General features: G+C 49.6%; 1 protein-coding gene and 1 pseudogene across 1 annotated transcript; both read right to left on the bottom strand.

The window, feature by feature from the left end:
• Window positions 1-314: 314 nt before the first annotated feature.
• Window positions 315-4322, bottom strand: LOC109769031 (probable staphylococcal-like nuclease CAN3; annotated as a pseudogene).
• Window positions 4323-5097: 775 nt separating this feature from the next.
• LOC109768995 (putative pentatricopeptide repeat-containing protein At1g77010, mitochondrial) lies at window positions 5098-7399 on the bottom strand. The gene has a single exon (XM_020327739.4). The coding sequence runs from the start codon at window positions 7323-7325 to the stop codon at window positions 5259-5261; it is 2067 nt and encodes a 688-aa protein (XP_020183328.1). The 5' UTR covers window positions 7326-7399; the 3' UTR covers window positions 5098-5258.
• Window positions 7400-16784: the final 9385 nt, after the last annotated feature.

Consider the following 16784-nt stretch of genomic DNA (forward strand, 5'->3'; position numbering starts at 1 on the left):
ACAGTTAAATTTCACAAATAATACTGATGGGCTTGTGGCATAGCGGTGGGGACGAGGATGCCCACGCCCTACCCAGGTTTGATCCCGAGTGAGCATAGAACATGGTGTGCTGAATTCAGAGTACACACACGTGTGCACACTCAGTGATAAAGTGCGTGCCCGCCACGTGTGAAGGCTCTCGCGCTTTCGTAATATTTCTAGTGGATGCTTACCCATGCGGCCGTGTGTTTGCGTGGTGGCATAAGTGGAAGTGAGTGTGCAGTGCTTAAGTAAAAATGAAGAAGTAACACCCCACGGTGCGTATAAAGATATGATTAATAGACCTTAATGGTGATGTGTCTTCCATTGCGCTCATCTCTTCTCCAGTCCCACGGCTTCTTAGGGTTATTTAACGCCCAAAGCCCTTGGCATGCAGCTCTTGCCTTTCTCTCCCACTGCACAATCAGAGCACACGCACAGAACTTTCAGCCGATATAAACATATTCTGCGAGTACATTTTTGTGTAGTAGATTTTCTTACTTCAGAAAACTCTTGGCGTGAATCATAATTCTTGAAATGCCATGCGTGACCATTCTTCAGCATCTGCTCCTGAAGGACCGAGACACACACAATCACTCTAATCAGGATTGGAGCGATAACCAAAGCCTGAAAAGCATGTGAGGTGTTCAATAGCTTCTCTCTTTTTACAGGAAAGTTTCTAGTTCACCTGGATGAACACACTGTCGCAATAGATGTCGCCAACATATCGGCCAAATTGGTCCTGCTCATACACATAAATTCTGGTGCTTTTCTCACCAATGAGCTTCACCAAAGCATCCTTTGACTCCTTCCCATATGTCATCTTCAGCTCCGGTGCATCTATTCCCCTTTACTCATGAAAGATTGTGCACTTCACGACATTATTTCCCATTATTACTGAATTTGAAGATGCAAACTAGAGCAGCATTATACCTCATTCTGATTCGGTATTTCCTTGCAAGGATCTCACTGCCTGAACGGATCATTATCCTGCTCACAAAAATTATTAGTAAGTTATGATTCCAGATAATATATGATTAGATCAAAGCAAGAACCTAAATCAAACTGATAGGGTCACGCTAATCATATAAATTTTGTCTTCCGGCGGAAGTCAATGTATTTTTTTTGTGGTTTAACGTTATTATCTTGTGTTTCTTATTTGTGAGTCAACATAAACGCAACTTTATTTTCATGACTTATTATCTTGCGTTTCTTAATTGAAAAAATAGTTCTAAGGAAAAATCACAACACTATTTTTTCAGCTTCTTAAGTGGAATTCAAACTTAATGAGTCTACATATAAAATATCAAACATAGACGGTCACACGGGATACATTCAACCGGTTTGGATGGCGGTCCAATAATAGGATATGTGTGTAGATTTCTGTTATACGCCGGTTGTGGCTTTTATCTTTTTCTCCTTCATGGATTTTCTATGTACCAAATGATATTAGTCATACTCTCAATAATAAATAAATATGGCTGTGTGCACCAAAATAATGCAGAGGCAGGGGGTGTTAACCTCCTTTTCTAAAAAAGGAAACATTCCCTGTTACAGTAAATTATGGTATTAAAGACTGGGAATAAGGAAAGGTACGGTTTTAATACTTGTATCCAGCTTCGTCAATGGTATTTCGAAGAGTATTAGCCGTGTCGCAATCCCTACGGATGCGTGCTTGAGTCCTTTCAGTCACCATGTCATACACTTTTTGTGGTACATTTGCTGACTCCCTGGGATCATCCATTACAGCAACATAAGCAGTAAAGCCATCACCATCTCCAATGCACTTTGCATTAACCTGAGAGCCATAGTGATTATGAGAGACAGCATTTGTCCATGCTGGTGTAATGCACTGTTCATATTTTGAGTGTAAGCATATTTTTCAGTCTATCACATCTGACCGGCAAAGTGTTCAGCACAAACTGCACCCCATCTGGAAGTGACGTTGGAAGTTGGTTTGAGGATGCTGCAGTGCTTGTTGGGATCGGGAAGTTGTAAAATTAAAGAATACCCTGAGGAAAAAGCATTGTTAGTGGGGTGAGTATGACATATATATTCACTTGGAACAGCAAAAATATAACGCAAACTGCAGCGAATTTCTTGGGTTTATCATTTTGGATTATACAAACAAAACTGATACTAGTGTGAAAACCTACATTATTTTTAACAAAGTTTGCAAACTTGTAGCTATATATGCCACATCCCACGCACACAAATATGACAATTGATCCTTGCATCATTCCCTTACACACTCCTGCTGAACTATTTTTGGATCCAAGAGAGACGAGTTACCTCCAAATCAACTCTTGGGATCCAGTTTAGGGCTGTCGCAGCTAGCTGGTCAGCCTCTGCTGGTGTTCTCGGTGGGGTTGTGTTCCTGTATGCTTCCAAAATACACTTGTACCTGTTCTCGTGTAAATTAAAAAATCAAAGTGTTCAAGTCAAAATAAGTGTATCATATACCAATTGTTGCCAGCAGGACGTACTTTTGAAAAAAAAATGTTGCAAGTACGATCTGTCAAATACTATCCCTCTTGTTCTTTACCTTACTGATACAAATAAATCAAATAAACGGCAAAAGATGAAGTCAGCATGTGTGCACTGTGGAATTGGAATCCAGTCTCAATCTTGTGAAGAATGCCACAGAAGTAAACCCAGTAAACAATCAAAGCATCATTAATCAATATAAACTGCCAAGTAATCCTACATATTTTTTGGCTATACTGCTTGCAAACATTGTTTTTCGTTCCTATTATCTGTGTCAAGCAAGTTCACAATTTTCAGTTTTTTAAGAAGACACCAATTTGCTTGCAAGTTTGTTCTGCTCTTGTTTTACCATTTAAAAGTATGGCGTGTTCTATGTTTGGATAAGTATTGAGCACCTTATCATAAGAAGAGTAAGAAAAAAAACATTTGGATGGGGGTCCTATGAAGAAATTTAAAGTCATTCTGAAACCAAGAACTAGTAAAATCTACTCACTCCGTTCCTAAATATTTGTCTTTCTACAGATTTCAACAAGTGACTACATACGGAGCAAAATGAGTGAATCTACACTCTAAGATATGTCTATATACATCCGTGTATGGTAGTCCATTTGAAATCTTTAAAAAGACAAATATTTAGGAACGGAGGGAGTAAGTCAGTACCGGAACTTTCTGTTTTCTAACAACCATAGGTGCCTTTAATTCTACTAAACTCAAACAAAATTTCACATCAACAGGCACACCACATGAATAAATATTTATTATTATTTTTCTACAAACACAGCCTTTTGAAGCTACCCCTTACCAATTAATCTGTGCTTCCTTGGATGAAGTGACGTGCTGTCCGAGCCCTTCCGGAACCTAAAATATGAAGCATAAATTTCCATGTGTGCATTTTTAGATAATGGAAGAAAGCCCAGCCTCGGAGCCTCTGCATCCGAAGGTGCACGCCACATCATAGGATAAGAGGAGGTAAAGCATTTAGCTTGCCTGATGCGTCATCAGAATGTTAACAAATAAATAAAAATAGGTGAGCGCTCATAGAAATTGCTAGTAGCCGCAATGTGGCATACTGCCTCAAGTCCAGTATGCACACATGCACGTGCATTGGACCGAGGGACAGAGAAGTGGAATCGTGTACTGAAAATAAGCGTTGACGTCTGAAACTTCTCCCGTACCAAAATGACCAAATCTTGCACATGCATTGGGACCAAATCTCAGTAGAAAGTAGTGCAAGCGCTGCTCTAGCTAGCCTCAGAAACAGCCGATTAGTCCGTTCAGGAGGCAAAATTTGCTGGCGGTGTAGGGTAAAAAACCTTTGAATGGTAGTAGAAAGGGCAAAGATTGATAGAGGCTACAATGCTGCACAACCTCCATAGTTTCTCGTATTCTCACCCCAACGCCCACTTCTTTTTTTTTGAAAGATCACCCCACCCCCCAATTTCACACACACACAGACAGACGCACACACTACACAGTGAATAATCGTATAACCTACTACTAGTACATGATTTGTGATAAGAGTGACCACCACGCATGCATGCTGATAGTGATAGGAACCAATGTGTTACCATGGATGCGGATTCAAAGCTGCTGAGGTCGCGCGTCAGGGCGGCAATGGCGGCGGCGTCCGGCGCGAGGCCATGGGGATCCAGAGGTTCCTGCTGCTGCTGCTGCTGCTGCTGGGGCTGATGGGACCTCAGGATGTTCCCCATGGATCCCTTCTCCTCCGCCTCCGCTGCTCTATGCTACTTCCCCTTTTTCTTCCCACGGTGTGCATATATGCTGCTTCTGTTTGCTCTGCTTGACAAGACAAGACGAGTGGTAGAGTGATGGAGCTGACGGCACGGCAGTCAAGAGAGTGGTGGGGCCTAGTCTAGTTCTAGGCACCGGTGCTGTACTGCTCGTGAGCGGTTTCCCTTTTCGTGGTTGTTATAAGGAAAACAAACACAGGTGTCCCTCCCAAATTACAACTTTGGAAGTATATGTACCACTCCTCCATCCAATTTATACTCCCTCGGTTGCAATCTGAATGACGGGGTACTCCGTTCAGTTTTTGGAACAGCAATAAAAGAACTAACCGTGGGTGGCTTCAGACTGCACTTTCTTTCTCCATAAACAATTTAAGAGGTGGATATAATTTTTCATTGACTCAAGGATTTCTGATCTTAGATTGCAAATGAAAACTCATTTTACAACATTAAAAAAACCACTAGAAAAGAAAATTGTAAAATTAATCTTGGTTTCTTTCATCTAATATGTGAATTATTATTTTGGACCGTTTGTCTCCTAGAGCATTCGGATAGTTAAATTGGCTGCTTGCTTGCCCAAAATAGTCATTCCAACCAGTATCCAACTGGAATGTCATCCAGCCTGCCTGTAGTACTGACAGCAGAAAAATGGTATCAGTGAGGGGGAAAAATCGTTTTAGAAAAGAATTACCTGCAGATTTCTTACTGCTAACCAGAACCTGGTTCCTCCAATTTTTCAGGTTCTGGGTAATCAATAGAGCAAACGTAGAGCAAGATCTTCCCCACTGGAGTTTATTTGTGGTTAGTAAAATTTAAAGAATCAGTTTGTATAGAGACGGCAACATTTCTAGGTGTCTTTGTTTGTGTTTTTCCAGCAGCAAAATTTGTTTCTGGCTCATCTGTTTACAGAGATGGTTTGCGGTGGGAAAACAACTTCTCTGAGATAAATGCAGAAACAACATGCTCCTACAATTTCCAACACAACAGCTGATCAAAACATAATTTCTAACTGTCAATCCAACTGCAACCAGGATTTTTCGCAATTCTTCTCTCACGCATCATACCCCTCATTTCTGCTGATTTGGCCCAATCCCCTTTAGCAGCGAGCACGCTGGACAGCTGCACATACAGACTCGAATGTGGTGACCCTGATTCCTCCATCTGCTTCAGCCTCTTCGACATCTTCTGGATCAGAGCCTCATTGCCCTGAGCTTTGCAACCACCGACAACTGTAGTCCAACTTACTGTATCGGCTTTAAAGGGCATATTCTCTATGAACTCGACTGCTTCATCTAGCCGACCTGCCCGGACTAACAGGTCAGTCACACATGCATAATGCTCAGCTGATGGGATCAGACAGAAATCCTCCTGCATTTGCTTAAACCATGTCAGTCCTTCTTCCACAAGTCCAGAATGGCAGCACGCGGAAAGGACACCAACAAATGTCCGTTCGGTTGGTCTTACACCGCTAACTCTCATCAGCTCCAAGAGTTCTAGTGCCTTGCGTCCATGCCCGTTGGAAGCATAACCAATTAGCATTGAGTTCCACATGACTTCGTCGGGCTTGTCTATTCCATCGAAAATCTTGCAACCATTGGCCAAGTTGCCACATTTGCAATACAGATCGATGACTGAAGAGGCTACAACATGGTCAGACTGCAAGCCAAGAACAGTAGCAAGAGAAAAAATCTGCTCCCCAAAACTTATGGAGCAAATATTACTTGATGCACTCAGAGCACTAGCTATAGCAACCTTGTCGAGCCGCACACCAAGGCGATGCATCTTGCAGAACAGCTCCATGGCATCAATTGCATGTCCATTCTGGCTCAACCCAACAACCAAAGAATTCCATGATATGACACTCTTGCTAGTGATCATCGAAAAAACTCTTTTCGCCTCTTCTGTCCGCCCACAGTTTGAGTACACGGTGATCATTGAATTGAGCACCACAGTGTCATGAAACCTAAGCTCACTGAAAGCTCGACAGGCATCCTCCCATAGGCTGCATTTTGAGTAGAAGTCAATGAGAGCGCTTGCTGCTATCATGTCATTGACAGTCCCACTCTTTAGACCACACCCATGCATCTGCTGCCCAGACTTGAGCATTCCTGAAAAACCACACACGTTCAGAACGCTGGCATACGTCGAAGAATCAGGCAACGCATCTGACCGCATCATCCTTACAAAAAGAGCAAAAGCATCATCTCCAAGGCAGGCCAATGCACAGCCACTGATGAGAGAATTCCACAAAAGAATGTTGAGGTTCTCCACCCTGTCAAAAATATGTAACGCCTCATCTAGCTGTCCACGTGAAGCATAGCCATAGACGAGGGCAGAAACAGAGAACTCGTCAATCTGTGCTAAACCATCGAAGACACGCCGAGCAGAGTCCACATCCCCACACTTGCAGTACATGTCCACCAATGCGCAACTCAAAACTGAATCCAGTTCAATCTTGGCAGTCACCATTCGACCATGCACTTGCCTCCCAAAATCGCGCTTCATCCGGTCAGCACAAGCACCAACAACCGTAGCAAGCACAAAAAGATCATTGCACGGCGAGGAGTCCGCTGCACCACCACATGCCGAACCAATCTCTCTGAACAAAGCAAACGCCTCATCCACACGGCCACACCGGACATACCTATGCATCACAGCGTTGACAGCCACAGCATCCTTGACGGGCATCTCGTCCAGCAGACTATGGGCGGTGTCCAAATCCCCTGCAGAGACCATGCCTGTGATCACTGCGTTCCAGGAAAAGTTGTTCCTTTCCGGCATGGAGCGGAAGAGACGGAGCGCCTCGGCGTGGTCCCGGGAGTTGAGGTGGGCGGTGACGAGGGAGTTGTAGGAGAAGCAGTTCCTGCCGGGCATTTCGTCGAACAATCGCCGTGCGTCGCGGCGGTGGGTCGGGGAGAAACGGGCGTACATGAGGAGGACCGAGTTGGAGGGCGGGAGGGAGGACGGGACATGGCCGGACTTGAGGAGGACCTGGTGCAGCTGCTGGCCGGCCACGGCGCCGCAGGTGCGGAGGAGCTGGATGGAGCCGCGGACGTCGACGGCGACGGCCATGAGGCTCTGACGTGGGGCATGGGGGTTCAGTTAAACCCCAGAAAGTGCGAAGTTTTTGGGCTGTTGGACTCACGGGTGTGCTGTACAAATCAACACGTATACTGACAGAGCGGCTGCCACGGTGTCGGTGAAAAAAAAACCTGGGTCCGTTGTTCAGACTGTGCACAAGCACAAATGCAAAATTACAAGCACCAAAATCAGATCTGAGCACAAAAGATCAGTTTTTCGAAGGACCAACATGCAGCACAAGAAGATCAAAACTAACCAGAGAGACTGTATACAACCAATGAAAAAACCTCGATAGAAGAGCCTGGCGAGGGTGGGTTTGCCCCGGAAACAAGTTTCCAAACCGTACCGGCAGGCCTGTCGGGGCTTATGGAGGCAAAACACTCCACCGATCCACCTCACAGCGACGCGGGTCATCAATCAGTGCGGTGTCAAGCCGCAAAGTGACTAAGTGGCTGCTATTCGCCACATGGCAGCCACTTCCTACAGAAATACCTCCAAGCGACACCCGTCCTGAGACGTGTCAAGCAGGCAGGCGCGAAGCTGGCAAAACAGCCCGGCAGGGCCTGCCGGGCGAGCCATGATGTGACGTTGAGTGGCGCATTTAATGCGCTCTGTCAGACTGCAGAGTTAGGTATAATAGCACTGTTTGCTATCTAATCAGTATGTAAAAGACTAATTTTGCCACTCTGGTGACCCCTTAATCTATAAAAGGAGGCCCATGACAAACGTAGAGAGGATTCGGACCCCCTCACACTCATACGCGCGTAGCTCCTCTCGCCCCGAGGCAACCTTGCCGGGCAAGAGCGATGCGCCTCTCCATCACTTTCCATCATCTATCCACCAAAGTAGGAGTAGGGTTTTACGCCTCGCGGCGGCCCGAACCTGGGTAAAACTGCCTATGTGATCTCTGCCGCGCTGCGCCACGCTTCTCCGCTCTTTGTGCAACGTGTTCATCCCCCGCCGAACCAAAAGGGGCCCTTGGTTCCATAGGTGGCCGTGGTCTTCCACGACATCTTTGGCGCGCCAGGTAGGGGGATCACTTGCGCGAACCCGAGAGCGTGAGCAGCGCGTCATCTTCACCGCCATTTTCATCATCAACGGCTCCATCGACCATGGCGCCTAAGAAGAAGTCCAGTGCTGCAGCTCACCCATCCACCTCGAAGGCCCCGCCGCCCGCGGCCGCCGACGCTGCAGGGAATGCAGAGGCGCACGAGGACATGGGCACTGCGGGGGACGTGGTCGGCGCAGGCGGCGCTATCACCACCTTCCCCGCGACCGAAGCAAGAGCGGGAGGCACCGGAGAAGAGCTACACCAACAACATCCCGGCGACCACACTTTGCGAGGTACAGGTAGAGATATTGTTCCATCTGTCCCTCTTGGCACGACCGAGAGGCATAGCCACGGCAGTGACGATCATCATGAGGCGAATTGCAATCGTACGGCCGCCCCCGCCATGGGTGCGGTCGCAGGACATGCACCGCCCCCGGAGCAAAATGGCCCAGCCAATGCCCCTAACGAAGTCATTGGTCTGCGCACGCCATCACCTCGTCACCACGCCACTCCAGCGACTAGATCCCGATGACGGGAACCCGGCGCAGCCACCGCTGGCACCATCAGGACCCGAGCGACGCTGCAGTCTACATCATCCTCACCAATGCCAAGCACCGCATCGGAGGCCATGGCGCGGGCCTCCTGTTGAGATTTCCGCCGGCAGCTGATTAGATGGATGAGTGGCGAGCCACCATTCAAAGTTTGATCGGCTTTGCTGAGGCTGGGGGCTCGTAGCGAGCTGACCCGTCACGGCCTCCCTAGACGACGACAGCGGCTCGTGCCACTGGCCATGCGGAAGGGACCACCCTCACGGTGCAGTCCCCGCCGCGGCAATCAGCACGGGAACTGCGAAATCAAGAGCCCGATGACGTCTCGATGGCCTCTTCCGACCCTCGAGCACGTCAAGGCCGACGGCGAGCTCCGGAGGACGGGCGGAGAGAAGGTGCGCACGTCGTCATCGAGCGACGCCACGAAAACCACCGCTAGACCAATGGATGCAATGGCCTCGACGTCGACGAGCCCGCGCTCGAGGCTAGCGGGTGCCTACCTTTCGAGGTTGGATGCCCCGCCTTCACTCGTGAGTTGCGGCAAGTCCGTTGGCCATCTGCTCGCACGTTCAAGCCAGAGATACCTGAGAAGTATGATGGAAGAATAAACCCGACAGAGTTCTTGAGCATCTACACCATCGTTGTTCAAGCTGCCGGGGGAAGAGATGAGAAGGTGTTTGCCAATTACTTCCCTTTGGCACTCAAACCGAACGTGAGGTCTTGGCTGATGCACGTGCCGGAGAACTCCATTTCGACCTGGGCTGACCTGTGCCATGAGTTCATTGGCGCCTTCACGGGCGGCCATCAAGAACTAGGGCGGCCTAGCGATTTGCAGCTTCTCCAGCAAAAAGAAGGAGAGACTCTACAGAAGTATTTGCAGAGATTCAGCAGAGTCCACAGAAATATTCCAGATATCCATCCGGCAGCTGGATAGCTGCCTTCCAGTCCAATATGTGCAACCACTGAATACGTTCCAAGATGAATGTTTGGTTGCCCAAGACTATGAAGGAGCTTTACACCTTGGTGGACAAGTGTGCTCGGGTGGAGGAAGGGAGGAAACTTCCTGGAGAGGAAGATTGCGTCGACATCGACTCGGAGGATGACGACAAGTCCATTAGTCAGAAAAAGAAGAATAAGAAGAAGAACAAGAAGCGCAAGGATGAAGCAGTGCTGACAGTTGAGGGATCGGGCATGCCTAGTACCGGCAGGAAGGCTAAGGCCGAAGCCCCCGGCAAGGAAGTTGTCGCGTGCACTGACTGCCGGGAGGCTGCGGTTGCCGAGAAAGCTGGGAAAGGTGATGGACCGTATTACAAGATCCATCGAACCAAGGGACACGAGCTCCAGGAATGTCATCAGGTCGAGCAGCTCGGCAAGAAGCAAAGGGCTGAATATGAGAAGCATGATAAGGAAAAAGGTCAGAATGGCGCTGGCGGGAACGGCCGAGGCGGTGAAGCAAATCGCCCTGGCAAAGCCCTTCAGAACCAAGGAAAACCCACCAGGGAGCCGAGAGAAGGAGGATTGCAATGAGGAAAGTAATAGAGGGGATGAAGAGGAAACCAGCGAGCAGGAATTCCAGAAGGCCACTGACGCCCTGTGTATTGACGGGGGTGCATCTTTGCACTCCTCTCACCGCCAACTTAAACGGTGGGCGCGTGAGGTCGATGCCGTGGAGCCAATGGCAGAGTCTCGGAGGCCGCTCAAATGGTCACGCACGCCCATCATTTTTGACGAAGAGGACCATCCTGACCTCAACACCGCGGTAGGATGCTTGTCGTTGTTGGTTTCACCAACAATTCGCAACCTCAAAGTCACAAAGATGTTGGTTGATGGCGGGGCCGGATTGAATCTGATTTCCCTAAAGGTTATCAGCAAGCTTCAGATAGCAGAGGAAGAACTCAAGGTCATGGGCACGTTTCAAGGAATTAACCCCGGTAGGAGTCATCCTAAGGGAAAGATCACGTTGCCTGTGACATTTGGAGGAGAGTTGAACTATCGAAATGAGAAGGTTGTGTTTGATGTGGTCAACTTCCCCTGCCGTACAATGGAATTCTTGGAGGCCCAGCTATGGCAAAGTTCATGGTGACATCCCACTATGCCTACCACAATTTGAAGATGCCAGGGCCAGTGGAAGTCATTTCCATTCCATCAGCCGAGAAGGACGCAATTATTTTCATAGATAAGATGTATCGGGACGCTGTCGCGGCAGAGGCCGCAGAAGCCACAGTCCCCGCCAAGGAAGTCAAGGGAAAGAAGTAGGACAGTAGGGACACCATCAAGGAGTCCGGGAAGCGTATCTCTTTGGAGTGCACTGCACCTGTTGATGACTTGCCGGAAAGTTCCAACAGCAAGAGATCCAAAGCTGCTGCACCTCATGTGAAAAAGGTCCCGGCAGGGCTGGCTGGTGCTGATGGTACCTTTACTATTAGTGCCACCCTTGATGACAAATAGGAAAGCATGCTCGTTGCCTTCCTGCGGGCGAATGTCGATGTGTTTGCTTGACAACCATCTGACATCCCCGGTGTTCCCAGGAAGGTAATCGAGCACCACCTTGCTGTCTGCCCACATGCCCGACCCGTCAAGCAGAAGGTTCTGAAGCAAGCTTTGGAACGGCAACAATTCATAGTAGAAGAGATCAAGAAACTTGAGGCAGCTGGTTTGGTCAGATGAGTGTTGCATCCAACGTGGTTAGCAAACCTGGTGGTCGTACGCAATGCTAACGGGAAATGGAGACTTTGTATAGATTTCACAGATCTCAACAAGACTTGCCCGAAGGACCCATTCCCCTTGCCGCGCATCGACCAGATTGTGGACCCCACTTCAGGTTGTGATTTGCTCTCTTTTCTGGATGCATACTCTGGATATCATCAAATCTTTATGTACAAGGAAGACGAAGAGAAGACCTCATTCATCACCCCGTGTGGCACATACTGCTTCGTGCGCATGCCTTTTAGGTTAAAGAGCGCCGAGTCCACTTTTGCAAGAGCAGTCCACATTGATTTTGAATCACAGTTGCACAGGAACATTGAGGCCTATATGGATGATATTGTGGTCAAGACCAAGGACAGGTTGACCCTTATCCAGGATTTGGAAGAGACGTTTGCTAATCTGCGTAAGATCAACTTGAAGCTAAACCCGGAGAAGTGTGTGTTTGGTGTTCCCTCCGGCAAGCTCCTTGGGTTCTTCGTATCCCATCGTGGGATAGAGGCCAACCCGATAAGATCAAGGCTATCGAGCAGATTCAAGCGCCCAGGTCAGTTAAAGATGTGAGGCATCTGACGAGATGCGTTGCTGCACTTAGTAGGTTCATCTCCAAGTTTGCCGAGCGTGCCTTGCCGTTCTTCAAATTTTGAAGAAGGCAGGACCTATGAAGTGGACTCCGGAAGCAGATGCAGCGCTACAAGACTTGAAGGCCTACTTGTCCTCTGTGCCTACTTTGGTTGCTCCCAAACCGCAAGAGCCGTTGCTGCTATACTTAGCGGCAACTAATCAAGTGGTTAGTGTAGCCTTAGTGGCACAACGGGAACTGGAAGAAACAGAGAGTGAGAACAACTCGATAGGGTTAGATATGGACTAGGACAAAGAAGAGCACGGCAGCGGAGACAACCCCAAGGACGCGGTAAGGAAGAAAGTGGTGTAGCGCCCAATGTATTTCGTTAGCTCCCTTCTACATGGGGCTAGATCCAGGTACTCCGGCATGCAAAAATTGATTTTTGGCCTCATCATGGCCTCAAGGAAACCGCGCCACTACTTCCAAGCCCATGAGATCATGGTTGTCACCCGCTTTCCATTGCAAAGGATACTCCGAAACCCTGAGGCTACCGGAAGAATAGTGGAGTGGCCATTGGAATTATCCAGCTTTGGCCTGAAGTTTGAGAGCATATCTACAATACAGAGTAGGGCATTGGCAGAGTTTATTGCAGGATGGACGCCAACCCCTGATGAAGAGGTGCTGGAGATAGTTATCCCCGGCAAGGAAGCACCCCAAGAATGGATTATGTATTTTGATGGTGCCTTCTCCCTACAAGGTGCAGGGGCTGGCGTGCTTCTCGTTGCTCCCACTAGAGAGCACTTGAAGTACATCGTGCAAATGCACTTTCCCCCGGAGGAGGCTACCAACAATACAGCAAAGTATGAAGAGCTCCTTGTCGGGCTTATGATTGCCACTAAATTGGGGATCAAGAAGCTGATCATTCGAGGAGATTCGCAACTTGTGGTGAGACAAGTTAACAAGGATTACCAAAGTCCATTGATGGAGGCATATTTTGAGGAAGTGAGAAGATTGGAGGAGCACTTTGACGGATTACAAATAGAGCACATACCCAGTGCGGAAAACAGCATTGCTGATCATCTGTCAAAGTGTGCTGCGCAAAAACTTCCTGTGGAACCAGGAACTTTTGCTCTCCATCTTACTCGGCCCTCCGTATCCCCAGCAACAATGGCCCGAAAGAGGAGGAAATTGGACTCCGGTAAGCCTCTCCCAGTAGAGCCTTCCGGGGCTCCTGCAGGGACCCTGCCAAAAACAACTCCCCATCACTTGCCGGGCTACACCCTCCTGCCAGGCCACTAGTCCCCGCGGTCAAGGAACGCACCCCCGCGAGCGGGGAGGTGCCGTTAGTCCTTGTTGCCGAACCCCAGGCACCAACTTGGGCAAGGCACATAGTCCGCTTCCTCCAAACTGGAGAACTTCTTGAAGAGCAAGAAGAAGCTGAAAGAGTAGCCCGGAGGGACGGTATGTATCAGTTTGTCGATGACACACTATACAGAAGATGACCCAACGGTGTGAAATTGAAGTGCATTTGTCGGGAAGAGGGAAAGGAACTGCAGGCAGAGATACACAAAGGCATGTGGGGCTCCCACATTGGATCAAGGGCGTTAGTTGGGAAAGCATTCGGGTAAGGATTCTATTGGCCCACAACCCTCCAAGACGCGGTTGAGCTACTCACCAAATGTGAAGCCTGCCAGTTCCATTCCAAGAACATCCATCTGCCTGCCCAAGCTCTTCAAACAATCCCTTTGTCATGACCGTTTCGGTCTAGGGGCTCGATATCCTCGGCCCTTCCCCCCGATCTGTCGGGGGCTTTAAATTCTTGTTCATTGCCATCGACAAGTTTACAAAGTGGCCGGAAGTAGATGCCGTGAGAAAGGTGGCTCCTCAGTCAGCTATCAAGTTCTTGAAAGGACTGGTATGCCGCTTCGGGGTCCCTGCCCGGATCATCACCGACAACGGCACCCAGTTCACGAGCCGCGCCTTCATGCAATATGTTAATGCCCTCGGAAGTAAGATCTCATTTGCCTCTGTTGCACATCCCAGAAGCAATGGACAAGCTGAGAGAGTGAACGCTGAAGTGTTGCGAGGACTCAAGACAAGAACATTTGATAAGCTGAAGAAATGCGGCGGGAGATGGATCAATGAGCTGCCGGTAGTTCTCTGGTCCCTCAGAACGACACAAAATCGAGCTACCGGATAGACTCCCTTCTCCCTAGTCTATGGGGCAGAAGCAATTATCCCCATGGAACTCAATTATGGGTCCCCTCGAGTGCTTGCCTACGATGAAGTAGCACGGGATCAGCACCGGCGTGACGACATTGTGCTTCTCGAGGAGAACCGTCTCCGGGCTGCTACGTGTGCTGCACGCTACCAACAAGCCATGCATCGCTATCATAGCCTCATGATCCATGCCCGGTGTTTTGAGGAAGGCGACCTTGTCCTTATGCGCGTTCAGTCTGCCAAGGGTGCAAACAAGTTGTCGCCGAAGTGGGAAGGCCCTTACCGGGTAGTACGAGTCACCAGACCTGGTGCAGTCCATCTGGTGACTGGAGATGTCATTCAATTGCAAAACTCATGGAATATTGAGCATCTCCGCAAGTTCTACCCGTAAGGTGCAGCTGTCGGGCCCTGCCCAGCAGCCACCCTTTTGTACAGGCCTTGGCTCAATTTCATGCATGTAACCCCTTGTACAAAGCCAGGCGCAGACCCTGAGCAACAGAGGAATAAATGAAGCGCTGGGGCCCCCTGAGAAGTTGCATGCATGCATAAGGATTTCATGAGCATCGCATGTTCATGTAGATAAAAACGCATCTGGAATCATTTCCATCTGCATAAACTGCAGGCTCCTGCTAAAGACTTAGCCTCCAAGAGGAGATGGAAAGATGAAGCCTACGCTGTGGTCTTCGGCAAGCCAAACCGATAAATTCTTTCTCTTATCCATACGTGTTCTGTAAGTAAATACTTGTGCATAAGAAAACCTCGCCGCTTTTTGAAGCTTAGGTGCTCCCATCCCTTGACTCGAACGTTACTTCGGTCAGGATGGTCGCAGTGGACTTTGATGAAAAAAAGGTTGGCAGGGGGCTGGTCCCTCTTTGCACTCTGTGCCCGATAGGCCTAACTCCCCGGCAGCAAGACAGAGGGTACCGGCAGGATGGCCTGCTGGGGGAAACTCGTTTATTTATAAATATAGAGGCATTTCACCTCTGCATGGACATATACATGCACGAGACCCTGGCAAGGTTTATCTTTTTCATTAAGCATGCTGATCAAACAAGTACAGACCTTACAGGACACAAACATGGATTTAAGAGACTACATTATTTGAGCTAAAATTTTGCAAGTGCCTACAGATTTAAGATTGAAAAAAGATGAGTGCTCCGTAAACTCCTCTCCCTGTCCCTCTTATCCCAGGTATTGCGGAGGGAAGGAAAGGGGGCAGAGGGGGCGCCTGAGCAGACGCCATCCCAATCTCGTCAGGGCTGCCGAGCGCAGCCTCACAAGATCGGGAGTGGCAAGGCTGCGAAGGAGGAGCGCACGGAGCGGCTCGGCGGTGCCCTGGTCACCATCTCCAGGACCAGTCGGAGACCCCGACACAAGCACCGACAAGGGAGGCCGCCGGAGCTCAGCTGGAAGACTGCTAGAGGAGGCGAAGGCACCAAGAAATCGTCGCCCCTCGGGGGCAGCTGAGAAGGCCGGTGATGACAGTGCTGGGAGGGAAGGGAAGAACGGAAAGACGAGGCGGCAGGTCGCCAGTACGAGATGAACGCGTCGGTGCAATCGTAATCCGACCTGACGGCCTACCTCCCGCCTTCTCCATCTTCCCTAGCTTCATCTTCATCAACACCACTCCAGGGGAACGCCGGCCCCACAGCCCAACGCCTTCCCCGGAGAAGCGGCCGACGACCAAGACGGCCAGGGGGCTCGGGGCGCGCCGCTTCCGACCTTGGCGGGCAGGAGGGCGCCCCTCCTTTTACCAACGGCCCCAAGCCCTGCACCCCGGACAAGCATCAGAGGCTCAGAGAACCTGGCCGCCAGATTGATGAGCTGCGGTAGCTCGCGACAAGATGCCACGCCCTCCGACCGGCGGCCGGTCGAGGCGGAGAAGAGAAGCATTTCGCCGCCATGGGAAATCTTGATATCTCCTGCACCATGGGCAGCTCTCCCATCGCACCTCCTCTGGGCTTAGACCAGGCTCACTCCCCAAGCATCACCACGAGCATTCAACATTGCCAACCCCAAGCTGCTGCCTGGGGCTTGGCCCCAGGCTTTTACCTTCATCATAGCCAGTAGAAGGCAGAAGATGGAGGAGAAGAGATGTAAGGGTGGATGCCTCCGCTCTTCCCTCGCCTTTCCTTTTATAGGCGGGACGGGGAGGAGAGCTGATCCCTCAATGAGTAACCGCCGTCCCCCTCCACCAATTCGAGGAGACCGGGCCCCCACCTTGACGCTCTCTCGCACCATGCGCCTCCGTTATCTACCCCGCTCGCTGCATGCATCATACGTGGCTAAGGATAAGGGCGTGGTGGGAAGAGTGAATTGGCAGTTACTCGCCCGTGCGCTAAAGTCATTCACGGGCCATTACA

This window comes from Aegilops tauschii, chromosome 5, assembly GCF_002575655.3.
Source record: "Aegilops tauschii subsp. strangulata cultivar AL8/78 chromosome 5, Aet v6.0, whole genome shotgun sequence".
Taxonomy (NCBI): Eukaryota; Viridiplantae; Streptophyta; class Magnoliopsida; order Poales; family Poaceae; genus Aegilops; species Aegilops tauschii.

Bases quoted from the DNA above. Each gene is read 5' to 3' on its own strand.
- LOC109768995 (XM_020327739.4), bottom strand. From the start codon at position 7,325: ATGGCCGTCGCCGTCGACGTCCGCGGCTCCATCCAGCTCCTCCGCACC.